The sequence below is a fragment of the Eleutherodactylus coqui genome, chromosome 13 (genome assembly GCF_035609145.1).
Source record: "Eleutherodactylus coqui strain aEleCoq1 chromosome 13, aEleCoq1.hap1, whole genome shotgun sequence".
Lineage (NCBI taxonomy): Eukaryota > Metazoa > Chordata > Amphibia > Anura > Eleutherodactylidae > Eleutherodactylus > Eleutherodactylus coqui.
The window spans coordinates 118,999,074-119,026,962 of record NC_089849.1 but is presented as its reverse complement, the minus strand read 5'-3'; the positions used below and the strand labels follow the sequence as shown (position 1 = coordinate 119,026,962).

Here is a 27,889-nt window from a genome sequence, read left to right as displayed (position 1 = left end):
TCTATCTCAACGTATTTTGCTGCTGTGTTCTAAGTTCATTTTTGGTCAACAAAGTGCGATATGTGGGACGGCATCCAAGCATCGAGCGCTACGTACTTATAAATAAGCAGTAATGCAGATGGAAGGAGTAAACAAGGAACAGTGCAGGTCAGTAGAGTACAGCATCATACATCGCAGGGCTCCACCCAAGACCAACGGCTGGTGACAAATACGAGACAAATATCGCTTCCTACCAGATGTTACTGGCCTTGGTCTGATCCACAACCAGCAAGTTCCCATGTACTTCATCAATGAGCTCCGGTGCGATCCAGCGCAGCGGAACCCACAGCTGGTCCGACGTCACAAGGTAGTCATCCTGTAAGACACAAACAAAGCTAGCAGCTTAGATACACTTTTTAAGCTTCCTTGCTGCTGCTTCCTACTACTGCCCCCTCCTCCTCTCCGAGGATCAGCAGACGTCTGATTCAGCCTGATGAAGAGAGGTTACACTGAAGTCCCCTCCTCCCCCTTCGGGCAGAGACGTGCTCTGAGATGGGCGAGTGACTTCCCCTCCTCTTCCTTAATCTGGGCAGCCTGGTGCTTCCTCTGGCACGGGCTGGGGACAGCTGGCGATGCGCCAAGGTGTTCCATTACAGAATACAGAATGTGCGTAACATAGTAACAGGAGTGTCTGAGCGGCAGGGGTAACAAAAAAACGTCTTTCCCAGCACTCCCTTGGGGGACGTTACACCCAACAACACTAAGTGGGAATAAATCTATGGAATCGATTCTGCATTATGGCGAAGGTGTCATGGAGTCAGCCATGGGCAGCAGAGGCATTTGTGCATGAAAAAAAAAATTGGGGCCTAAACCTGCATTAGGACCCAGGGGCCCCTTCGATCCCCAGGGCCCCAGATGCCATTCTCCATTTATTCACAATAGCAGGTGGCGAATGTGCGCTGGATGCTCCACGTTGTGGTCCTCAGTCAATGGCAGCCAAGGAGGAGTGAGCTTGCTGTGAGCTGGCATACATGGCTGATTGCAGTTTGAAAATGTGGCCCAGTACTACAAATACTGTTATGGCTCCCTCACACAAACATTTTATTAAGGTCTTTAATGGGTTTTTTCTACATTTAAAACATTCCCTTTGTATGGCATTTTTCAAGTCCTATCCTATAAAAAACTATAAAAAAACACCAAAAAATGCTGCGTGGAACCTGACTTTGAGTACGTTCACACGCTATGGAAATGCGGCAGATTTTCCGCCTCCATTCACAGTAAACAGGAATCGCTCAAACACAGGGCGTAACTGTACATCCTGGATGCGGGGTATTTAAGGCAGCAGGACGTACAGTTACGCCCTGTGGATAGCTCACGATCAGAAGAGATCCTGCGAAATGCACCAGACGAAAACTTGACTTTTTTCAGAGTCCTGCGCATGCTTTCTCCCATAAACCTGTATAGGAAAGTGTGCGCACGGGACCCTGAAAAGAGTCAGATTATTGTCTGGTGTGTGGATATCAGAGGATATCCTGCCAGAATCAGGAAGCGGGTGAGTATAAAAAAAATTATAAAAGTTATTTAGACAGGTGCCAGGTTGCCTTTAAGACCCAAACAGGCCCGACCATTTAAGGGGTTAGCCACAATATAGAAAAAGTTTAAAAAGCTGTTAAGTTGTGATGTTAAAGTTATAGCCTTCCTTATAATATCATACCCCTGCTATGGAAATAAAGTCCCCATCTGCCAATTAGAGACTGTAGTGCCATAATTTGAACTCATGGCGCCCAGAATGTGAGCGGTGATACAAGGAGAGCAGATGGTGATGCTACGGCCTCGGTCGTAGCAGGCAGCGGTCACCTGACTTCTGCTGAGGAGGGTAAGTACTGTTTGTTTTAAATCATTTGGATATAATTTTAAAAAGTACAATTTTAACCGGGCAACCCCTTTAATTTGCACAGTGAGCATATGATAGAACAAAGAGAGTTATACTTTTACCATCACAACTTAAAGGGGTTGTCCCGCGCCGAAACGTGTTTTATTTTTTTTCAATAGCCCCCCCGTTCGGCGCAAGACAAACCCGATGCAGGCATAAAAAAAACAAACCGTCCAGTACTTACCCGAATGCCCGCGCTCCGGCGACTTCTGACTTACCTTGCGAAGATGGCCGCCGGGATCTTCACCCTCGGTGGACTGCAGGTCTTCTGTGTGGTCCATTGCCGATTCCAGCCTCCTGATTGGCTGGAATCGGCACGTGACGGGGCGGAGCTACGAGGAGCCGCTCTCCGGCACGAGCGGCCCGATTCAGAAAAGAAGAAGACCGGACTGCGCAAGCGCGTCTAATCGGGCGATTAGACGCTGAAAATTAGACGGCACCATGGAGACGAGGACGCTAGCAACGGAACAGGTAAGTGAATAACTTCTGTATGGCTCATAATTAATGCACAATGTACATTACAAAGTGCATTAATATGGCCATACAGAAGTGTATAACCCCACTTTGTTTCGCGGGACAACCCCTTTAACAGTTTATTGTAATTTTTTTTTTTTATTTTAGTAACCCCTTGTACCTCACATTAGGAAGCCCATGTTTAACCTGCCAGACATTCCTGTAATCGTAGACCCTGGTAAGTGGATGTTTACAAAAAACTGTTGAATACCCCTGACTTAGAAAACTAGTAAACTTTGCTTAAATTGTGGGCAAACAGTAAATAAAACTGAATAAGCCCAGAATGGAATAAGTGTTGTCATAAGGAAGGAGGGGAGGTGGACATACACGTCAGGCTAAAGTTGATCAAAGACAATTTCAACCAAGATGATCACATGGTAGGTGAAAATTAACAATGAATGACCGTTTTGGTTGATCGGAGACAGATCGTCACCATCTGGAAAGAGGGTAGCCATATTTCAAATATTTGTCTGATAGTTACTAAGTATATGGTGCAGTCAACGATACATGAACAATCAATGTGTAATAGAATGCTCCCAGTGAAAAAATCGTTGGTCCATCGCCTGGTGTCATCAAACATGTATGGCTAGTATGAACATGTGCCTGAGGAATATTTGGGCCCCTCTGATACCAGAACCCAGATGTAACTGGGCCCAGTTCACCCCTTACTTGCTGACTGTGCAGAGGATTATTTTTGAAGTCCGACTACATTGTTTCAGATAATGGGGGGGGGGTTCTTGACTGAAGAAGCCCCTCTATTTAAAGGATTCTCTCATGAAGGCAACCTCTGCTCTAGACCTTGGCTAACCATGCATTAAACGGGCAGCTATACATTTAAATGGTCACCATGTAGAATTACATTTCTGGGCAGATAAAGCGTCAGTCAGTGATTGCCGCTGATCACCGGTGATCATCCAGCTGTCAGTGACAGAGTGGTTGTCTTCATGAGACAAGGTCTTTGACTCAATAAACCCTCATGGGACAGATGAATATGATTGGCTGAAAAAGTTCTACATCGCCCTTCAATATTGTTAACAGTAAATGTTCAGTACTTACACGATACTTAGAATGTGAAAGTCCGTAATCGCCAATTTTCACAGTCAAGTCAGCCGAAAGCAGACAGTTCCGCAGAGCGAGGTCACTATGTATGAGAGAGGAGAGAAAGACCATGAAATAGTGACACTAATAAGAGCCACAAACTGAGTGTAAGGGGCAAAGTCACTAAAAGCAAGACTATCATACAACTCGGCAAAAGCACAACTCAATTGCCGCCTTGACCGGTGGGATAGTCTCTCTAGAATGTGAGAGCTCTCAAATGGTGTGTGGGGAAATAAAAGTGACAAACCCTATGGAGTGCTGCAAAATACAGGCAATGGTATTATTAGTTCCCCTCCCCCATGGACTTTTTTTTTAAACATGTTTTTATTGTTCAAGTCATAATCATTTAATGTTACGACAGTTTTGGTGCTTTTTTCGACCATAAATATATGGAGTTATCCCAACTTGCATTTTTTATGGACTTTTATTTAAAAAAAACAACAAATGTTTTCTTGCGGCATCGTCACCAGTAGATTTTTGTACGTTCATTTTTCAGATTTAGAGAACAAATGTAATAAATGGTGGAGACGGATCTTTAAACGACTGTTCAAAAGAACAAGTGTCACATTATAGTGCGAGATCATTATGCAGACAGGAAGTTTTCCACTATCTCATACAATATAAGATTCTTTTTCTGGCGCCTGGAGGAGAAGGGCTCTCTTGTATATTAAGCAAGTACAGATATTCTGTGTTATACTATGCAGTAGTGCTCAGAGAATATCACCTACCGTGTTTCCCCGAAAAGAAGACATTGTCTTATGTTAATTTTTGCCCCAAAATAGGCACTAGGTCTTATTTTTGGGAGATGTCTTATTATACCTACCTAGCAGGCTCAGTTCAGGTCTCTCACACTGCTCTCCGGAGCTCCAATACACGTGGCATTGATTGGCCAATTCATAAATCCCGCCTTTACAATGCGATGGCTGTGATTGGTTCTTTGACTGCTGCTCTGCCAATCGTAGAACCAGCTATCACATTGGTTCATCGAGCGCTGCATTGATTGGCTGAGCAGTGCTCAAGAACCAATCGGAGCAATCGCTTCCTGGGTGATCTTCTGTGGGTGAGCGAGGACTGCAGGACGCACGGCGGAGCTCTGGACAGCAGCAGGAGGACCTGGATTGAGCCTCCAAGGTAAATATTTACAGGTGAGCGAGCACGCTCGGATAAAGCAGTTACTTGAGCAAGCATCGCTCTTCTCGAGTAACTGCTTACTGGTCTGACCATGCTCGGGGGTGCGGGTGGGGCGGGCGGGAGAGTGAGAGAGATCTCTCTCGCCCCCCCGAGCACGCTCAGACAAGCAAGCAGTTACTGAAGAAGAGCGATGCTGGCTCGAGTAACTGCTTTATTCGAGCATGCTCGCTCATCTCTATAAATATTCCTTTTTTAATGTAACGCAGCTAGGGCTTATTTTCGGGGTATGGCTTATATTTCAAGCTTCCCCCAAAAATCAGAGTAGGTCTTATTTTTGAGGAAACAGGGTACATTAGATTCTAGCTATCTATCTCATACCCATTTCCCCAAAAATCAGAGTAGGTCTTATATTAATTTTTGCTTCAAAAGCTTTATACTTTTTAACATGTATAGTTGCCTAGACACTATTTAGATTGACTTTTTTTATTAACTGTAACTTGGGTGTATTTCTGAAATGGGGTATATACAGTATTTCACGCATCCTCAGAAATCCTGAAAAATCATGCTAGGGCTTATTTTCAGGGTAGGTCTTATTTTCAGGGAAACAGGGTATCTATCTGTCTATTTACATATATGCAAGTTTGTTGTTTTGAAATGAAGAGGTATATTGGAATGTTTTTTTTTCAGCAGATTCCGAAAATGACCTTCAAAGTTCTGTATCGCGTCAGGTTTTTTAACAAATCACAGAAATATGAAAATTACAAAAAAACTTTACTTTTTAATGACATTCATAAATGACAATGTTTGTGACGTGTGGAAATGCAAACATACCTAACATTTACCACTTGGCTCCCCTTGAAATGTCCTCTTTTTGGATTTTCTTCGGGGTTCGTCCGTGCGGTCTCCAACAATAGTCGGCCATCATTTGTGCCACTTTCCCTGATATCTCTTTTCCATCACTTTAATATCCTGATGAAAGCGCTCGCCATGTTCCTCCGTAAAATCACCAAGATTGTCAGGAAAGTCATTTAGATGAGCCGGAAGAAAGTGAACTTTGGCGCTCATGTTGCAACCAAGCATTTTATAGGATTCCAACATCTCGTCGACTAAAATGGTGTAATTTGCAGCCCAAAGAGTTTTCTGAATGAAGTCCATACTCGCAATTCGCACTCTCATGGTTTTCTCAAATATGTTGTCTGCCATTAATTTTCATATTTGTGAGCCTATAAAAATGCCAGCTTAGATTTTTCAGAAGTGTTTGATGGAAACTTTACACCAAGGTACTGAAAGCATTTACTGTCCCTGCTCAAAGCTGTCATGAATAGCTTCATTAAGCCTAGTTTTATGTGTAGCATTGGCAACAGTATTTTCAAGGGATCAACTAGTGGAAGTGAAACTCTGTTTTTTTCACCAGGTGTGAAGGTACTTCTGACGGGCCGATGCTTCTGACCCCTAGGACATTTGGTGTAGCCTGCTTGTTGGCCGAGCAATATTGCAATCGCCTTGAAATCCCCACACACAGACCATTCATGAAGCTTGTACTGCACTTTCCAGCAGAAATGTAAGGTTTTCGTATGTCTCTTTCATAGTCACAGAATGCGCTACTGGAACAGATAGATCTTAGCATTGTGTAATAAAACACTGTTTAAACTGGATTTGCTGGCATTTATGAACAACCTCTTCTCTCCTGAATTGTAATTAATGTTGAAGTATTTCACGACTGCTGGAATGTCTTGACAATATACCAAACTGCCTTCCTCAGCAAAAAACGGAAGCAATTCTGCTTCTCGGGCTCTGTACCAGCAGAATCTCGTACTAGGACACAGGTCTTTTCATGCAGTCGTGACCCTAACAGCTCTGAGGCGTCTTTGGGTAAATTCAGATCATGAACCAAATCATTCACTTCATGGTGGGTAAATGGCACTGGGGTTTCATCCTTCATATTGTCTGGTTGCTACATCTCATCACTTGTATCACCGTCTGAATTGGTGTCTGTTGCGGGCTAGACATTGGACGGAGAAGGCACAAGGATGGATTTACTATGGGGCACTGGTCTCATGGCAGATGGCATATTGGGATACACAATGTTACACTTACTGGCACTGGTATGGCCCACAATCTTCACTATGCAGAAGTAGCCATCTGAAGAAGCCATCACTATGATTTCTTGGCTCACGCCACACCATGGGTACACCGAGTGGCATTGATTACCTTTTTCCAATTTTACAGTTCCTCGACCCCTCCACACCTGCACAGTACACTTTGTGACGAACCCATGCTTTGTTCTGATCTGCTAGATTAATCCCGAAGTATTAAAAATAAGCATTTTTCACAAAAGGCGAAATATTTTGCCTCTATTTTCCTGTCGCAGAACAGCCACATATGAAGCAAAATATGTCTGGTTGATTGATACAACCACATAAAGCTATTGTACATGCCACAAAGAAACAACCGAACGGTCAATATAAAGAAAGAAGGGAGAGGTGGCGTGAGGTATGAGTCATACCGGCGTGCCAAGATTACTTTCTCTCATGTTTAGGCTTTGTGAGTGCGGCAAATCTTGACGTGATACAGACCAATCCATTTTTATTTTCGTAATCAGCTATGTATTTATGTTTATCTATTCCTTGCACATTGATTCCATCCTTCCAGAGAACATTTTCACGTTACAAACGTTGTCCTGAATCAATGTCATTAAAAAATCACATTTTACATTTTCACATTTTCGTGATTTGTGAAAAAACCTGACGTGATACGAAATTTTGAAAAAAATCCATTCCAATACACCTCTTTATTTAAAAACAGACAAATGTTGCAAAATTACAGATCTTATATCCATTTATCTATGTCCTATCTATCTATCTATCTATCTATCTGTCCAACCCCCTGCTCAGTGCAGGATTCACTAAATCATCGCAGACAGATATTTGTCCAGCCTTTGTTTGAACACTTCCATTGAAGGAGAACTCACCACCTCCCGTGGTAACCTGAGCCACTCATTGATCACCCTCACTGTCAGAAAGTTTGTGTCTCCTCCCTTTCAGTTTCATCCCATTGCTTCTAGTCTTTCCTTGTACAGATGAGAATAGGGCTGATCCCTCTGCACTGTGATAGATAGCCCTTCAGATATTTGTAGACAGCTATTAAGTATCCTCTTAGCCTTCTCTTCTGCAAGCTAAACATCCCCAGATCCTTTAACCGTTCCTCATAGGACATGATTTGCAGATCACCATCTTGGTAACTCCTCTCTGAACTTGCTCCAGTTTGTCTATGTCTTTTTTAAAATATGGTGCCCAGAACTGGACACAGTATTCCAGATGAGGTCTGACTAAGGCACCTCATATCTCATATCTATCTCTCTATATATCTCTCTATCATCTATCTCATATCTATCTATCTATCTATCTCAATCTCATCTCTCTCTCTATTTTCTATCGCATATCTATCTATCTCATATCTCTCTCTATCTATCTTCTATCTCATATCTCTATCTAATATCCATCTCTCTATGGCCGCCGGGACCCGACCTGAGCCCCTGCAGAGAGCAGCTTTTACTCACCCGCGCCCTGCAGCTCCGGCTCTTTCATGTGGCGCATGCGCAGAGCAGAGCCGGCGGCTGATGAGCGACGTTTCTCTGCGAGCCCCGCACAGAAATAGAACATGCTGTGGTTTGTCTGCTGCGCGAGATTTCGCGCGGACAAACCGCGGCCATCTGCATAGGATTGAGTTTGTTAACGCAATCCTATGGCAGCTTCCAAGGGCGAAAATCCCGCTGCGGAATTCCCGCCCATCTGCAGGCGGCCTATCTCATATCTATCTCTCTATCTAATGTCTGTCTATTATCTATCTCTCTCACTATCTCATATCTCTCCATCTATCTCATATCTCTCTCTCTCATATCTCTCTATCTATATATCTCTCTATCTCACATCTATTTATCTATCTATATATCTATTATCTATCTCTCTCACTATCTCATATCTCTCTATTTATCTATCTATCTATTATCTATCTATATCTAATATCCATCTATCTCATATCTCTCTATCTCATATCTCTCCATCTATTTATCTATCTATCTATTTATCTATCTCTGGCCGCCTGCACACGAGCGGAAATCCCGCCGCGGGATTACCGCCGCTGAAAGTTTGCATAGGAGTGCATTAAAATACGCACTCCTATGCAGACGGCCGCAGTTTGGCCGCGCGAAATCTCACGCGGCAAACAAACCGTGGCATGTCCTAATTTTCTGCGGGGCACGCACTCACCCGGCTGATGGCTCCGGTCTGCGCATGCGCCGGCTGTGCGGCAGCTGGCACATGAAAGAGCCGGGGCCGCCAGGCGCGGGTGAGTACGCGCTCGTCCCTGCAGGCGCTCGGGTCGGATCGCGCGGCGAGAATTCTCGCTGCCGGATCCGACCCGCTCGTCTGCAGGCGGCCTCTCTCTCTCTCATATCTATCTCCATCACATCTATGGCCGCATAACAGGACAAAATGAAACCTCTGATTTCAATGCATTTCAGTGGTTTCGTTTTCACTATCTCTTTTCAAAATAAGCATGCAAGAAAAATAGCATGTCCTATATTGGCACATATTACGCGAGCATGCACAGCAAAATAGTACATCGCAATGAGTAACATGCAGTCAGTACGCTATGTCATTGCCGTGTACGTATATCTAGCAGCCTGCACACTGTGAGATACGCCCGTGTAAGTCTGGCCTTACTGCTAATTAGGATTAGTTTACCTCCAGCGGCTTGCACCCTCACTCCGACGATCCAGCAAAGATGCAATCACACGGTAATGTAGGAGGTAATTACTCATGCTTCGTTGTAGCCACAATGCAGACAGAGGTAGGTGGATGGGGACATCCCACATCACTTAGAGGGGCATTGTATTAAAAATAATAGCGCCAATACGCACCGTGTTCTTCCTGATCTACCTGCCTCGGTATTGTAAATATTGTGTTTATTCTGGGGTTGCCATGGTAGCAGCAACAAATTTCTGAGTATGGACTTCCTGTCATGTGACACACTCATAAGAGCGGAAGTCACATAACAGGAAGTTACTTCACAGCAGAGTTAATGAATTGCTATATATTTGCCGTACGTCGGAGATGAGAACAATTGGGGGGAGAAAACTAGGTGTAGAATTAGTAAATGTTTTCTTCCACATTTTTGAGTACTCTAAGTTTTGCAGTTAAAGGTGATGATTAAAAAACGCATACGGTCGTGTGAAGGAGGCCTTACTGTGCGTGATATGCACCAAGATAGAATATGCTGCGTTTTTTCACATGACCAAACGTTGCATGAAAAATATGCAGCTGTGAATTAACTCATTGAAATCAATGGACTCTATTCACTGTGTATTACATGCATAAAGAATACACGTGTAATATGCTGCGCATATACACTCGTGCGAATGCGCCCTAAGCTGGTCGAAGGAGATGGTATAGCGCAGAACTATCACAGTTCCAAGCGCAAATCACAACATTAAAGGATGTCAGAGGAATTTTGATAGTGATTAGACAAAACCCCATAAAATGGTTGGCAGTGATGAGCAGTCATTCCCTGAAGGTTAGCGCCCTCCCTAAGCTGTGAGAACCATCAACTGTTATTCTTTTACTTACTGTATATAACATCATCATATTTCCCCCTACTGTATTCGGTCAAATTGGACCCTGTGTCCAATGGGGTTCACAAACTATTGCCCATATGTTTGATGCACATACTAGAAAATTGCTCAACATACAGTTTACTACACAGAAGAAAAACATAAAAACTTGCCTGGTGTCAATCTTATACCCACCAGCAAACCATTAGTGCCAACCCCACCACGGAGAGCTAGAGGGCGCTGGTCATTTATCCCTTTTCCCCCATTTCCTCGTAGAACCCTAATGTTTAGAGTCGTGCATGTTCTGATTTGGTGAGAGTAGCATGTGTGAGGTTCTAGGTAGGATTTCCATGTCTCTCAATGCAAACAACGACGTTTTTAGTGTCTGTGTAAGTGAGCAGACATGAGTTGTGTATACATTTCCCTTGTCTGTTGTTGGTGTGAGCAGTTACCTGTTCAGGGTGTATGTCCCTTGTCTGTTTATGCGTGTGAACGGTGTCCAGTTCAGCGTATATGTTGTATACCATCTAGGGCAAGCTAGGCCCCTAGGTTCTAGTGTGTGGGTGTCCCTATTGGGATGATCGCCCCACTTGTAGGCAGAACTCCTGGGGTTAATTTGTCTTGGTAAAGTAGGGACTTACGAGACAATGAGGAACCTTGTTGTGGGCTCATGAGCTTACGTACTTTGGCCAAAAACTAATACCACATATTTATTAGCTGTTCCATCTGCTTATGCATGTTGGTGTTATTGGTGCTTTGGCGTTTGTCTGTTGGTGGTGGTTTGCACGCACATCCGATTTATTTGGTGTAGCTTCACAGTACAGATTGTTGTTGTTATCTGGTATTTGTATTGTTGTGTATGCACATTATCTCTCCCTATGTAAACACGACCTTACATTCAGCGTGATGTTGGCGTCTTGTGCTCAGGGTTGATGTGTCAGAATGACTCAGCCATAACTGGGTTGCATCTATGTAACACGTTTTCCCCGTGGCCTGTGTAGAGCTTGTTGACCACTAAACATGTCTCTACAATGCAATTGAAGAGATTACACCCAGTTCGAGTTTGAGGAGGGGTGCATTATCGGAATAAGAGAAGTCGGATGGTCATATCGACAAACTGCCCGCCGTTCTGACCAGACTGTTATGAGGTGTTAAGACTAGTGGATGTACGAGGGCACAAACACGAGGCGAACGGGATCAGGACGCCCACAACAGACCACCAGTAGAGAGGATCATCTCATAAGCAGCTCCAACTATTTTGTTTTCCACCATCCAGAGACAGGTGGCATCATTGTTACACCCCTGTGTCTGTTGGAACCATTTCCAGGTGCTTGGCTGAAGGATATTTGGTCTCACGGCACTCATTACATGTACGGCCTTTAACACCCACCATCTCCTCCATTTGCAGTGGTGTCATGAATAGTGAAACTGGACTGCTACAGTATGGAACCGGGTTGTCTTGAGTGTTGTATCCAAGTTTAGTTTGGGCAGTGACTACAGTCGAGTCTGTAAATTCTGCCTTTGCTGTGGGGCGGCACACTGCCCCCTGCTAGCGTGATGATCTGGGAAGCTATCACATGTACTAGAGCCTCCATGCCCACCCATATCACATCTTGTATCCAAGTCAGAGGCGCTACAACAGGGTACTAGAGCCTCCATGCCTGCCTGTATCACATCTTGTATCCTAGCTAGAGGCGCTACAACAGGGTACTAGAGCCTACATGCCTGCCTGTATCACATCTTGTATCCAAGGCTTGAAAAAGGCCGAATTTACGGCCGAAACGCGTCGCAAATAAAAGATTTCCTTATACATCGTTTGAATTCTGCCTGCCATCTTGGACCCAGGGGTGCTTTTCAACAAGCACCCCTGTGAAGTAAGTAACACTCATTGTACAACTAAAATTCCATATACAAATAGTTGCATTCTCTGATTGTCACCTTCCAAAACACCGGAGCGCTGGTTTATTTTTGTATTCTATTGGTTTACATCTTGTATCCAAGCTAGAGGCGGTACAACAGGATACTAGAGCCTCCATATTGTAAAATGGTGTAGAAAAGTGTATTGAGGAGTCATTATCCATATGGAGAATCATTCCAATCAAATATCTTGTAATGTGCTCAGGGATGGATTGGCTATTCAGTAAGGGACTGCTTGATACTCTATGACCAAAGGGGACCCACATCTTTTGAGTTAGATGTACTGCACTCTGAGCAAATTGCTTCTATTGTGCCTAAATCTAGCCATACAGAAGTCAATGATTACCAGTGCTTGTATCTGTGACTCTATGTTACCGCTGGCTGGCAGCCACATATCTCGCACCTATGGGCATTTGAATATATTGTGAACAAGCATATTCTTGGTGCTGTCATAATAGAAACGATATGGGAAGGGTATGAAAGTCTCAATGTGGAAATATAAACTACATTTCACCACTAATAAACTACTGAGAATCTTTGACAACAGGTTTCAGGACTGAAGTGTGTTATAGCTGCCGGCCAAACTATTGTTTGGTTACAAGTTGTCTAATGTCTATGGCCAGCTTAAAGGGGTTCCCGGAGCTACACAATTACTACTTAAAGGGGTTGTCTCGCGGCAGCAAGTGGGGTTAAGCACTTCTGTATGGCCATATTAATGCACTTTGTAATATACATCGTGCATTAAATATGAGCCATACAGAAGTTATTCACTTACCTGCTCCGTTGCTAGCGTCCTCGTCGCCATGGTTCCGTCTAATTTCGGGGTCTTCTTGCTTCTTTAGACGCGCTTGCGCTGTGCGGTCTTCTCCCTTCGGCTCTGCTTGGCAGCATCGGCGTTTTGGCTCCGCCCCCTTGTATGCGTCATCGCGTAGCTCCGCCCCATGATGTGTGCCGGCTCCAGCCTCCTGATTGGCTGGAATCGGCACGTGACGGGGGCGGAGCTACGCAATGATGCGTACAAGGGGGCGGAGCCAAACCGCCGATGCTGCCAAGCAGAGCCGAAGGGAGAAGACCGCACAGCGCAAGCGCGTCTAAAGAAGCAAGAAGACCCCGAAATTAGACGGAACCATGGCGACGAGGACGCCAGTGCAGGGAAGGTGAGTATATAACTTCTGTATGGCTCATATTTAATGCACGATGTACATTACAAAGTGCATTAATATGGCCGTACAGAAGTGTATACCCCCACTTGATTTCGCGAGACAACCCCTTTAATCATTCTATAATAAACATTTATGGATACATTTTGGATCAATTCCTCATTATTTTCAAGATCTTGGTTTGTTGTCAGGGAATGGGAACATTCTTCTTTTACATCCAGAGGCTGAAAACCTGTACAGACCTAATATTGTGCTACATTTGTATCCAGTTTAGGTAACCCCCTCTGCCCCATAGTAAGACACCAGTATTATAAACAGCACATGGGAGTTGGGGGCCTGGTGTCCAAAAACTTCAGGTTACGCCTCTGCTTATACAGGATTGCTTAGACTAGATACAATTATAGTAAATCCTCAGGCTACGTTCACACGGGAGAGTGCGATATCGGGCAGTTTTTAAGTTGTGCATAGGTTCTCACATTCAAAATTACATCCATGAAATTGCGATTTTCACGTTCGTTTTTCAAGTGAAAAGATTGCAAGTGCTTCACATAGACTTCAATGGTAAAAATCGTATTGCACTTGCATACACATTACATGGCATGCAAGCGCGATTTTTTTAAATTTTTTTAACCCCTTCCTGCTCCAGGACGTACCGTTACGTCCCGGGAGCCTGGTACTTCCCGCAAAAGGACGTACCGGTACGTCCTGGAGATAGCACGGGATCACATAAGATCCCGCGCTATCCCGCAGCGGGAGACGGCTGTCAGTCACAGCCGGCATCCCGCTCAAACAGCGGGGGGACATCGGAGATGCGCCCGCCGCTGTTAACCCCTTCCCCGCCGCGATCTAAGTAGATCGCGGCAGGGAAAGAGTTCACAGAGGGATCGCGATCCCTGTGTGTCTCCGGCCGGCTCATGCGATGTCATCGCGAGAGCCCGGCCTGTCACCATGGCAACAGGATGCCAGACACTGGCGTCCTGTATTGCCTGTGCCTATAATCGCTGTACAAGCGATAAGGCATGGCAGAGCAGTAGCTCTGCCATGCCTTATGACAGCGATCATAGGCACAGTGATGTAAGTCCCTCAGAGGGACTCAAATAGTATAAAAAAAAGAAAAGAAAAGTGTAAAAAAAAGAAAAATGTAAAAAAAAAAGTAAAAAAAACCCTTTTTTATGCTTTTTCTAATATTAGCATAAAAAAAGGGAAAAAAAACTAAAACCCCACATATTGGATATTGACGCGTCCATAAGGACGTGTACAAAAAGTTGAACACGCTTTTTATTTTGTACGACAAAAAGCGTAAAAAAACCACTAAAAAACAGAGGCAAAATGCTAATTTTTAGCATTTTGCCTCACAAAAAATGCAATAAAAGTGATCAAAAAAGCCGTACATTTCCCAAAATGGTACCAATAAAAACTACTGCTCGTCTCGCCAAAAATAAGCCCTTAAAGAGCTCCGTACATAGAAAAATAAAAAAGTTACATGACTTTGAATGCAGCTATAGAAAAAAAAAAAGATTTCCAAAAAAAGGGGGTTTTATTGCAAAAAAGTGTAAAAACCTAAAAAAAATATAACAATTTTGGTATCGTTGTAACCGTACCGACCCGCAGAAAAAATTTAGTGTGTCATTTATGCTGCATGATTAACGCTGTAAAAAAAAAAAAAATCTATGGCAGAATTGATGCGTTTTCTCTCCCTGTTATCATTAAAAAAAAAATAAATAAATTTTACGATATTGTCTATGTACCCAAAAGTGGCACCGATAAAAACTACAGATCGCCACGCAAAAAACAAGCCCTTATACGGCCGCGTCCACGGAAAAATAAAAAAGTTATGGCTTTTGAAAAATGGAGATGGAAAAATACCAAAAAATCGCTTGGTCCTCAACGCCAAAATAGGCCGTGTCATTAAGGGGTTAAAGATCCCACAGGAAATAATGGGCATTTCCTTCTGAAAAATCACTCAGAAATACATCATGCTGTGAGTGAAAAGTCGCTGATGTGAATAGACCCATTGAATAGAATGGGTTCCATATTCGTGCGAGTCTAGTGCATTGTGCATCACACAAAAGGCATGCGAGTTCATCGCCTGTGTGAATAAGCTCTTAGGCCTCTCTGTACTGCGTCTAGATGTTCCCGTTCCCTGAGAGCCAGCAGAGTTTTAAAAGATGCTGAGGAATTGATGCAGAAAGTTTATTAGAAAGTTGCAGACATTGGCAAGGTAAAGGGATTCAGCTGCATTCATAGAAAAGCTCTTGGTGATATAAGACACAACACTAGATACATGTGGAGAGGTCAGAGAACTACAGCAAGTCCAAGATTCTGCGTGGATGTACCTGAGGGAAGACAGATGATGAGCGTCATTAGGCGCTGCCGTCCGAGAGACCAGGAGCAGTGAGTGCCGCCTGCAACAAAATCACTGATGCTGGAGCCTGCATGTCCCACTCATTCAGCATCAGGATATTGTTTCAGGGGACAAACCAAGACGTGTCCATAGATGCATAAGAGAAAATACTGTGTCTAAGGGAGAGGTGAGGAGAGGGGAGGAGAGGTGAGGAGAGGGGAGGAGTAAAAAGTGGCAGAAAAAATAAAGCGAAATGCATTGAAAGCAAAGGAACTTATGATGTGGAGATCGATATAACTGACAGTTTCCAGTGATCTTGTCTTCTGACCTGTGAGTATAGTTATTCTTGTGCAGGTGAAGGAGACCGCAGCAAACTTCACAGCCCATCCGCTGTAGTGTCAGAGGGTCAGGCGATGTGGATTCTGTGGCCACACAACTCTGAAGATATCCTTTCAGATCCCCCTGGAAGTAAGAACATTGGATAATTACAGTAACTGGCATCCAATAATCCAGCAGTTACCAGGGTCAGCTCCAGAAGTTTCTGGGTCATTGAGCAGGAGAGTCACAGCTTGTCTACCCCAACCCTGGATTGAGAAGCACAGAGCATGACTCCCAAGCCCAGAGGCTCCTGGAACTGCCCGGGTTTGCTGGGTGTCAGACACAGAACTACGGAATGTCGCAAGACAAGAAGCAGAGAAGACTAGTTAAGAAATTTCTCGGAAAACTAACATTTTACTGTGATCGTACTTGCTGAAGGTTCTCAATCCCTACAAGTGTTTCTATATACTTTACTATAACTATAATCTGATTAAATCTGGTGCAGTCAGAAATCTGGAGTCTGAGGACTCTTTCACATGGTCTGAAGCAGAGCAGGCATGTCAAAAAATCACATCTAAAAAAAAAAAAAATAAATCGCACGTGAAAGGGCATGTCCTATCTTTTGATGGCACAACAGCTTCGGCTCCAATGGACTCCTATGGGAGCTGGCCGGCAAAGAGAGGGGGCACGGCATACTCGTGAATAGTAGCCTCTATGTGCTTTTAGATGAAACCGATTACACTGGACAACAAAAATGCACTTTAAAATTTTTTCCTTCCTCAAAATAGTTAAACTAACCTCATTTTGGGTAGAGAAACATGAATATGACATAAGATTTTGTTTCTTAGCTCTGGTTTTTAAGATATACTAATCTCAAATCAAAATACTAAAACTACGCTTTGAAGTTGTTTCTTTTCTCAAAATAACTAAACTACCCTAATTTTGGGTCGAGGACAACGAATGTGACATTATATTTTGTTTAGTAGGCCTAACTCTGGTTTTATAGATGCACTAACTTCAAATAAAAGGGCTTAATCACATGAACAGATTCTCTTTGCTAGTCGCTTGTACTCCTTTTCTCTTGTCACTGTCCAGCAGTAGTCAGCAAGCAGAGAAGCGTTTCGTTTTCCCTGATACCTTTGTTCTATTTTCGAAATATCCCGATGGAGTTGTTCTCCATGTTTGTCGCTCACGGCAGCGCAGTTGTTAGGGAAGAAATCTAGGTGAGAATGTAGGAAATGGATTTTGAGTGACGTGTTGCAACTTAATCGATGGTACTTTTTTAGAAGTTTATTCGCAAACTCTTCAATGTCCCAGGAAGCCATGCACAACATCTTTGAATGCCTCCAACTTGCTGAAAGTTCTTATCTATAAGATGACGAATCTGCAGGCCAATGAAGATGCCTTCCTTAACTTTAGCATCACTGAGTTGTGGAAATTGTCTTCTGAGGCACTGAAAAGCTTCTCCGCCCTGGTTCATCCCCTTTACAAAGTTCTTTATGAGTCCAAGTTTTATGTGTAGAGGAGGCAAAAGAGTTTTTCTTCTTTCTACCAGAGGATCATGCTGGACATTTTTCTCTCCGGGGCAGAGATTTTTCCTTGGGGGCCGGAGTTTTATCTTGTAGTGAGAAGACCTATTCCAACTGTCCCATCTAACCTTGTGGATCTGAATAAACGTACATCTATTTAACTTTAATGGGCTACATCTCAGAGCCGAGAGCTAAGTCAAAGTTTTCAATGTCATTTTTGTTTCTTCCATGATGAAATGATTAAGAAACACCTATTTTCAAGTCGGAAAGATTTTCACTGTTGACCAGTGTTATCATTCAAAACATCGTTCAAACAAGCGGAAGCGAACGATAATCATTCAGTCCAAACACGAGCCTGCAACTGAATGACAAATAAGAATCGCTCACTTTTTGTTCATTGATTAAGCTGCACCTCCTTCAACAAATAAGCCCCCACCTCGGATTACACAAGATTGGTCCTCCGCTGGCCAAAATGGTCATCAATTATCTTTTTGTACATTTCCAATCTTTTCTTACTTTAATACTTTATTTGCATTATGGAGCTGTTCATGATGTTTTGATTTGTTAATGCCCCCTAAGATCCACCTTTAGTGCAATGAACACTCAATTTTCAGTTTTTTTATTTGTGCTTCTGTCACTTTTGTTTTTGTTATATTAACGAGGTCTTTCTTTATGCTATGTGTTCACCACTTTCTGTCCACCATGAAGTCAGCACAGCTCTTTTTTTTTATACATCATGCCTGTTACTATCTGTTTGTTAAAAGTTAAGGGCTTGAACAGTCCATTTAAATGCAGTTTTCAGCAGTACTGGGTCCTTTAGGTCGTTTCATAATTTTTGCCGGTGAGATTAATAATGCCCCTTTCATTTCAGTGAATGTATATTTCCTGTAAAAGTGGCAAGCTAAATTTTTTTGCATGTTTTTAAAGAAACTGCTAAGATACAAAAGGGCACTTTTATAATTGGGGGTGACTAGAATTCAGTTATGGATTTGATTCTGGATTCCACTTCTAGAACTAGATTACCTTCCCCTGTAGTCCCGCTTTTGCAGAGAGAGGAACTGTATGAGGAAGCTGTCTTCATGGCTCTGAGAGAGACCTATAACCTTTTTGTCTTTGCCTCATTCTTCCAATTCAAGAATTGATTTGTTTCAGAGGCCAGAGGATTGAGGGAGGTTATATGGACCAAGATCAGAACCATCACCTGGTCGGATCATGCCCCAGTGTCTATATCACTTCCCGAGATGTTGCCCTATGCTCCTTCCTTTCCTTGGAGACTTAATAAATATTTTTTTTCCCACCCAGAATATGAATCTAACTTGAAAAAAATTAAATTAGAAATGTTTTTACCATTAACTCTCAGTCAGTTCTACCATCTTCTCAGTGTGGAATGCCCACAGAGCCTATATGAGAGGTTTATTTATACATAGTAACATAGTATGTAAGGCCGAATGAAGACAATGTCCATCTAGTCCAGCCTGTCTATCCTACTGTGTTGATACAGAGGAAGTACTGTTCTAGGGCTAAAAGAAAGAGAAAGGAAGAATAAATTCTCTGACCTCTCTAGTTAATACCATTGACTCAGTGAATAATGCTAATCCCACAACTCAAAGAACAGAAGAGATATTTAGGTTACAGGCCAAGCTTTAAAGTCTTTTGGCGGTAAAACATGATATTGTTTTCCACAAAATAAATATGCAATTTTAAACTTATAATTATTGAACTGGGGCACTATTGGCCAAACAACTTAAAAGTCTTAAATGTAAGGAAAGGATTAGATGTCTTTTAGATTCTGGCAGGCATAAAATTATTTGTTCCCAAGAAATTGCTAATGCATTTGCATCAAATTACTAAGAGAAGATTCAAATATGTATCAACCCCAATTGAAAGAAATTTCAAATCTTCTTCAGAACATTAATCTTTCATGCCTGTCTTCTGACCAATTAACCTCTCTTTCTATACCGATCTCTAAGTCTGAAGTTCTAGAAGGCACCAAAACATTAAAACCTCCCAATCTCCGGGCCCAGAAGGCTTCTCTTATGGTTATTATTGAAAAACTACTCTTCCCTTCTGGCCCCCTATCTGGTGACATGTTTAATGAGGCAATGAATAAAAGTTCCTTTCCCTCAGAAATGTTAGAGGTCTTTATTGTCACATTACCCAAACCTACCAAATACTTTACTCCCCCAGCTAATTTTCATCCTATTTCCAAATTGAATACTGATGTAAAAATTGATGCTAAGATCCTCAGCATCCGACTCTTTTCTATTGTTCCAACATTGGTTGCTGCAGATCAAGTAGATTTTGTCCCGATGGAACCCACGAATTCGTGAATCTCATTAAAACTGCTGAACTTGAGGCCCTTTTAAAAGCTATGATTATCGCTTAAACGACTGCACGGCTGAACGAATTGTGACATTTTTTAATAAAATTGCTCGCACCTAATAATCTGTTGTTTCCCTCATTAGAGCTGGGTGTGTGTTTGTGTGAGAGATCTGGCCAGTAAAGTCTATTGTCCTCTCCCTTGTATATAAAATGAGTACATTGTCCACTTTCCACATGAGTAAATACTTATTGTGTATGCCAAGCAAACAAAACCATCCTTAAGTCACTGAAAAGACTGAACAAACCACATTTAAATGGAACGAATTCTGAACGGCTTCACGATGGATTTTATGCCAGCTAAAAACGCGTTGTTCCCGTATTGTGATGTGACTACTGAGTCTTTGTTTTAGATCCGGGCTATTACCTCTCAAGTTTGTTTTGTTATGTTAACTATTTCAAAATGATTTCAATAAAGAAATAATTACTAAAAAAGAAGAAATTAAAAAGTCCTTAACCCCTTCCCGCTCCATGACGTATAGGTACGTCATGGAGCGGCAGGGTATGTATGTATGGATGTATGAAGAGAGGTTGCGGGGCAACCTCTCTTCATACAGTGCAGGCGTCAGCTGTTTATTACGGCCGATTGCGGCTATTAACCATTTAAATGCCGGTGTCAATTCTGACAGCGGCATTTAAATCTCCTGAACAATGAAAAAAAAAAATTATATAAAAGTTTTTAAATCCCCCCCCTTTTGCTATATCTATAATTAAAAAAATCAAAATCCTAAAATAAAAATATGTATTTGGTATCACTGCATCCATAAAAGTCCGATCTATCAAAGTAGCGCATCATTTTTCCCGCACGTTGAACGTCGTCCGAAAAAAAAAATAAGAACGACAGGAATGCGCTTTTGTAGTTACCCTGTCTCGCAGAAAAAACGCAATAAAAAGCGATCGAAAAGTCGTATGTATTCCAAATTGATACTATCAGAAACTACAGGACATCCCGCAAAAAATGAGCCCTCGCTCAACTACATCGACGGAAAAATGAAAAAGTTATTACACGCACAAAATGACCGCAGAAAATAATTGAAAAAAATTAAATGTCTTTGAAAAAAAAAAAGAGTAGTATAGTAAAAAAAAACCTATACGAGTTTGGTATCGTAGCAATCTACTGACCTATAGAATAAAGCTATCATGTCGCTTTTGTTGCAGTTTGTGCGCCGTAGAAACAAGACGCACCGAAAGATGGTGAAATGTCATTTTTTTTTTCATTTTACTCCACTTAGAATTTTTAAAAAAGTTTTCAGTACATTATATGGTACTTTAAATAGCTCTATTGAAAAATACAACTGGTCCCGCAAAAAACAAGCCCTCATACAGCGACTTCGATGGATAAATAAAGGAGTTACGATTTTTTTGAAGGGGGGGAGGAAAAAACGAAAATGGAAAAAGAAAAAGGGGCCGCGTTATTAAGGGGTTAAAGGAAGGAAAGGGAAACTACAAGTTGCTGGAAGGTGAGGAAGATCTCACTTTCTGGGAGACAGAGAAGCAGAAGCAATTGAGCTTCTGATCACCAGCCAATCACTAACTGTGATTGTATGAAGAGTACGGCTAACTCCACACAGGCAAGAACGATATGGGTCCGTAAATCCCACCCCCATATCGCGCTCGCCATCTATGTGAAGGATGCAAGGCGTTTATTGAGGTTTGCGGAGTTTCTCCAATTGCTTTCAATGGTAGACCTCGCATTGCGTGCACTTTGCATGTGGTATGTTGCTGCCGACGGCCCCATTAAAAAACATTTGGAGCTGCGAAGCGAGATCACGCACAAAAGATCACATGGCAGTGCCTTATAAGGGCGCCTTCACACGGGGAATGGCGATATCGCCGCAAGAAAATCATGAGATCTTTGAGTGTCAAGGTGCTTTCACACTGGTGAGAAAATTGCACAATTTGCGCTTTGTCACACGACTTTGTGCAATTTTTTTGACGTGAAAGTCAATAGGACTTTCTAATGTTAAAAACACATTTCACGAAAACCGCAAGTTTGCGCTTTGCGATGCGATAAAAAGAAGGCTCCATAGGGAAACATGGGAATTTAAAAAAAAACGCAAAAAAGATAGGGCATGCCGCTGTGGGATTCTGCATGCGGAATCCAGCTTTGCCGTGTGCATGCGGCCTTAATCTGACGGGCCGCATACAACCACAACCCTAACGCTGAGCACCGCCCACTTTTTTTTTTTTAAATGGTGGGAGCCAATGTATACTTTCAAATAGTCGCACTTTTGGCACTTGCTCCAAAATTGCAACTTTTCAACTTCACAATTCTGTCACAAACCAGATAATAAATAAGAGCGCGTGGTGTCTATGTGGAAATTTAGCCTGGAAGTGGCACGTTGCGAGATGCACCGATGACACAAATTAATATACATCAAAACACATATTTAATTTGTTTTGTCTTAAAGGGGTTGTCCCGCGCCGGAATGGGTTTATTTTTTTTTCAACAGCCCCCCCGTTCGGCGCGAGACAAACCCGATGCAGGGACCTAAAAGAAAATCCGCACAGCGCTTATCTGAATCCCCGCGCTCCGGTGACTTCTTACTTACCGGCTGAAGATGGCCGCTGGGATCTTCTCCCTCGGTGGACCGCAGGGCTTCTGTGCGGTCCATTGCCGATTCCAGCCTCCTGATTGGCTGGAATCGGCACGTGACGGGGCGGAGCTACACGGAGCGGCTCTCCGGCACGAGCGGCCCCATTGAGAAAAGAAGAAGACCGGACTGCGCAAGCGCGTCTAATCCGGCGATTAGACGCTGAAAATTAGACGGCTCCATGGAGACGGGGACGCTAGCAACGGAGCAGGTAAGTGAATAACTTCTGTATGGCTCATAATTAATGCACAATGTATATTACAAAGTGCATTAATATGGCCATACAGAAGTGTATAACCCCACTTGCTTTCGCGGGACAACCCCTTTAATTGCCTTGTGTGAAACACATCAAACCCAATGACATGAAGCAGCAGCTATTGTACAAGGCACGCCCCGGCTTGGGTCACACTTCCCTGTCTACAGTAACCTACATAAGGACTCCCTCATTGTGTATTACGCCAGGCTCATACCAGCATACGCTTGAATTGTGACTGTTACGCATACGAAGTACACGCATGTAATATACAGTTGAATGTGCATTTCTTTTCACACATGTAATACGCAGTAACGTGCATATTTGCTGCAAATGTTAAATCCCCATAGCCTATATTGGTGCGTAATACGGTGTGAGTGGCCCAATACAAATCAATGGGTGTTTAGCACCGCATATCACACGCGTGAAAAATATGTGCATAATACATAATAATAAGCCTATGTGATTGAGCCCTAAGATATTAGCAGGACATCAATCTAAAGGCTTTCAGTAAATCTACCTTCACATGAACTTTATTTTGACGCTCCAAGAGCCGCCCTAAAAAATTGCGCCTAACGGGTCACAAAATCGCATAAACAAAGAATAGCTGTCATGGCTATTCTTTGCCATTTTTTTACAGCTGGCTGCGGTGTCTTGCCTGATGCCGCAGCCCTGAACTCCCTCGGTTGGCAAAACTACTAAAATCACTAGAGGCACCTGTCGGTGTTTAACAGCGCTCGCCGCTGCTAAACTCCATCCCCTGTTTGTCTATGGAGCGTTTGTCTGTCAAAAGATAGAACAAGACCTATCTTTTGATGCAATAGAAATTTTGGCGTTAAAATAATGCGTCTTTTGGCGCGCAATTTTTTAGGCGCATCAAAAAAAATTGTTTGTCTGAAGGAACCCATTACTTTTAATAGGCACAATTTTTTGATGCATCTACTTTGCATCAAAATGATGCTCATGTGAAAGAGACCTAAGGAGTGATCTACAGTACTCACCAGCGGACAGAATTCCATGACCAACAGATAAGGGGTGACCTCCGCCCACTGCGCCAGACATTGAAGAAGGTTGGGGTGCTGTAGAACCCTGGGAAGAATGAGAACATCAGTTCAAGTGATGCAAAATCTACATAAATTATTCAAGAAATTGCATCAGGTTACAAAAATTGTGCTTTTAATCCCAAAAGAGCGCCACTTCTGTCCTTGGCTGGCACTACAACTCAGCTTCATAATGCAAGGCTATGTGCAGTGTCTGGCACAGCAATATTCAGATCAATGGGGCTGAGCTGCATTAACCCTTTCCAATCCACTGTCTGATGTCTAAAGAAATTCTGATTGAAGCCTGTACAGCTCCGATGTCGGAAGACGTCCGGCAGGGTATTCTTACTGTATATTACTGGCCTTTCTGTTGTCTGAGGCCTCTCCAGCATGTCCCATACTGCAGTACTGGCTCTAGCCAGCAGGTGGTGCCATTGTATAATGGCAGAAAGAGAAAAGTCCCCTAGGAAACCCTGAATCCAAAATTGGATTGTAAAGGGTTAACAGGTGAAAGGTTCATTGTTTCTCGAGCCTATTTTCAAATCTCATGAACCATTTGTATTTATTGTGTTCTAATATTTAACCATCCCAGTCATTAATTATAGTTATAATCATTTAATAAGAAACGAAGCGTGACGGGATTCATGTAGGTCCCCAATCCATAGAGCCCAGGTCCAAACTTCTGATACTCCTTTACTATGGGTTACATAAAGTTTTCTTCTCCAGTCACTCCTAAAGCCACGTTCAACATTTTTGTTGGATTTAGCTCTTTACCACTAGGGGGAGACCTACACAATCTCCAAATCAAATATCCGACCCACATGGGTGGGTCGGATTGCGGAATCTGCGCGTACCTGTATTTTCTTCTTCTTTTCTGTACCGTGGATGGTCCGCACGGCTCGCTGTCGGACATGCGCAGTACACCTTTGTCTTATTAAAAACTCTGGCTTTTCCCGTGGAATCTGCGGCCCATTCACAATGTTAATTACAGACGGGACATGTGTTGGATAGCTTCCATTGACTTCAATGGAAACTGTCCATGCGAAATCCACAGGAAAATGGAGCTCGCTGCGATTTTTCCTCCATGAGCGGAAACCACAATTGGTTCCTGCTTGAGTGCATGAAGAATCACTTTTGTACTGCAGGCTTTGGGCGGTATTTGCTGCAGAATCCGGAGGTGGTCGCCCGCTCTGGATTCCGCAATTCAAATCCGCCCATGTGCATGCGGCCTAATTAGAGCAGGGGGCACCAGTCACCTTGTAATCCAGACACTTAAGGTGTGAAGTTCTCCAGGTTTCAAGGGAGAAAAACATATAAAAACTGTGAATGAAACATGGCCGAGAGAAAGCGCAATTCCCTGAGGAACGCCCAGGAATATAAGCGCAAACGCAATAAATTCCACGAGATGTTCTGGAGAATGCATTCTGTAGTTGGAATGCAACGAAATCAGCATTCATTTGCAAAATCCGCAGGCGAGCTGAGTATATGTGGCGGGCGTGAAAACCCGGCCCCTATACGCACGTCGGAATAAGCCCTTACCGTGATTTTGTGAAATTACGGCAAAAAAAAACCGTCTGTAATTTTGGAAAAAAGCAGCATAAACAACGGTTCTACCAATAGAGGCAAAACGATAAGACAGAGCGGTCTTCCTTGACTGCTTCTAAACGAATGGCATTACGTAAGGCAACAACTAAATGAATGGAATAAGGGTGGATTCACGCGGCGCATTTGCACACAGAAAATTTGTATGCACAATATGCAGTGAATAGAATCCATTGATTTCAAGGGTTCGTTCACATGGGCATATTTTCCTGCGCATTTTGGGCGCACAAAACCTCCTCGCACCATGTTCTATTCTCCTACACATTTACACATCAAAAGACCCCATAGAGGTAAATGGAAATGTGTGCAAAACACGCTATGCGTTGCGTGAAACACTGCGTAATTGTGCAGGAAAAGTAAAACATCTGGAACTCATTAGACTAATTACCCATTTTAATCAGTGCATATATTTTTGCCACGGATGCCTTGCGTGCAGAAAAAGTACAGTAAAATAAGCATAGTTCGTTCCGCAAAGACACTACGCTTATGCGTGCGCAAATATGTGTACGCTCATGTGAATCAGGCCTTAACCCTTTCCAATCCAGTTTGTATCCTGGTTTTCCTAGGGGGGCTTACTCTTTTTCTGCCATTATACAACGGCGCCATCTGCTGGCTGAAGCCAGTACTGCATGAGGTGACACATTGGATAGGCTCCAACAGCAGAGAGGCTGGCAATATACAGTAAGAGAACTACGACGGACGTCTTTCAACATCGGAGCTGTACAGCCTTAAATCATAATGTCTTCAGAGGTCAGACAGTGGATTGGAAAGGGTTAATGCAGACTCACTGCCTTGTGACACAACATCCTTACTTTAGTAAGTGGCACAGCTTGCAATTAAAGGATGTTAGCTTTCTACGGGTCTCTATGGTACAGGGGGTCACAAGGAGGAAAGAAAATGTTCCCCCAAAGGGATGTTCTTGTCTCATAAAGCTCAATCGACATATGCTGAAAAGTTCTGCAATTTTCTAATCTAATTTCTCTTTCTATTCCTTATTTCAAGATTTCTGCTTGCTGTCAGGGAATGAAAAGATGCATACTATAAATATACTATACATCTAGTCATTTCCTGACAGCAAGTTTGAAAATGATCAAACAATGTGCCTTATGCATAAAAACAAGAACAAACCAAAAGGTGCGTGCCCGTACCGCGCCGCCCCCGCGTCAGCAAGAAAACTCGGGGACGAAGAGAAAGGTTGAGGTGATAGATGTGTGCTGGAGAAATCTCTTCGCAGTGTCATAGATGGCGTTCTATCTAAAGAAGCCACTGATTATATAGCACATTATCTCTTTGTCCCGGAGTGTTCCTGCTGACGCGGGGGGGGGGGGGGGGGGGGGTCCGGGCACGCACCTTTTGTTTGTTCTTGTTTTTTTGTTTTTATGCATTAGACACATTGTTTGATCATTTTCACCCCTAAGGGGAAAAATCCTTTTTATTATTTCTATTACTTATAATTAATATGTGGTGACTGTATAGCATTAGCTGACTGCAACAGCACTCACCGCCATATTAACCCCTTAATAACACGGCTAGTTTGACCCTTTTTTTTTACTCTTTTGTATGTCTGTGTAGCAGGCTTGCACCTGTAATTGTATGGTCGCTAAGATCATTCACTGTAGTACTTCTGCACTGCAGTGTATTATATCTTTTCATTCACAGTACCAGCCATGATAGACCCCAGTTAACCCATCAGCCCTCCACCACTGGACGACAGAGAGCCGATGACATCACAAAGGGACATTTAATGCAGGAGGCTCCACACACATACCCCACAGCTCAGTGCAGCATATTTTAGCTTCCAATTGCGATTTGGTAGTAGGCCCACTACGGTGCCTCCGTTACTACCTCGGCACCGGACACAGCGCCTCACCTGGGCTTGTAAAGTTCCAACTGGACTCATAGACTGGTAGAGTTGGAAGGGACCTCCAGGGTCATCGGGTCCAACCCCCTGCTCAGTGCAGGATCACTAAATCATCCCAGACAGATATTTGTCCAGCCTTTGTTTGAACACTCCCATTGAAGGAGAATTCGCCACCTCCCGTGGTAACCTGTTCCACTCATTGATCACCCTCAGTGTCAGAAAGTTTTGTCTAATATCTAATTTATGTCTCCTCCCTTTCAGTTTCATCCCATTGCTTCTAGTCTTTCCTTGTGCAGATGATAATAGGGCTGATCCCTCTGCCCTCCGAACTTATAGACCCGCCCCAGCACAACACTATATATCTATCTGCACAGCTCCTCTTGCTCTATCACATGCTGCCTCAGATAGTAGAATATTCAGTACCATAGATTGCCTTTAGAATAATTTTCACTAAAATAAAAAAAAAAAGAAAAAAGCCAATTAATTTAAAGCGATTCTCCAGTTTCAGAACCAAATTCTGTCCCGGACAGGAGTGGGAGGAATGTCCCTCCAATCTACTGGTTCCTCGTATGACTGTTTTCGGATATCCAAGATAGTCCAAGCAATCTTCCGACTACCTAATCCCCA

At 43.0% G+C, this 27,889-nt stretch overlaps 1 protein-coding gene and 1 long non-coding RNA gene across 2 annotated transcripts in view; one reads left to right on the top strand and one right to left on the bottom strand.

Moving 5' to 3' along the window:
- The window catches only part of AATK (apoptosis associated tyrosine kinase), an 82,325-nt gene that overhangs the window by 35,993 nt on the left and 18,443 nt on the right, over positions 1-27,889 (bottom strand). The window contains exons 5-8 of the mRNA XM_066586672.1: positions 23,761-23,848; positions 16,015-16,148; positions 3,482-3,566; positions 234-355 (exon numbers count right to left, since the gene is read on the bottom strand). Coding sequence (XP_066442769.1) covers positions 234-355; positions 3,482-3,566; positions 16,015-16,148; positions 23,761-23,848 — 429 coding nt within the window. The remainder of the gene's footprint in view (positions 1-233; positions 356-3,481; positions 3,567-16,014; positions 16,149-23,760; positions 23,849-27,889) is intronic.
- On the top strand, positions 198-6,299 carry LOC136587873 (uncharacterized). Its single transcript, XR_010787510.1, has 3 exons — positions 198-346; positions 2,534-2,603; positions 6,069-6,299. It is a non-coding gene; the product is annotated as an uncharacterized lncRNA (long non-coding RNA).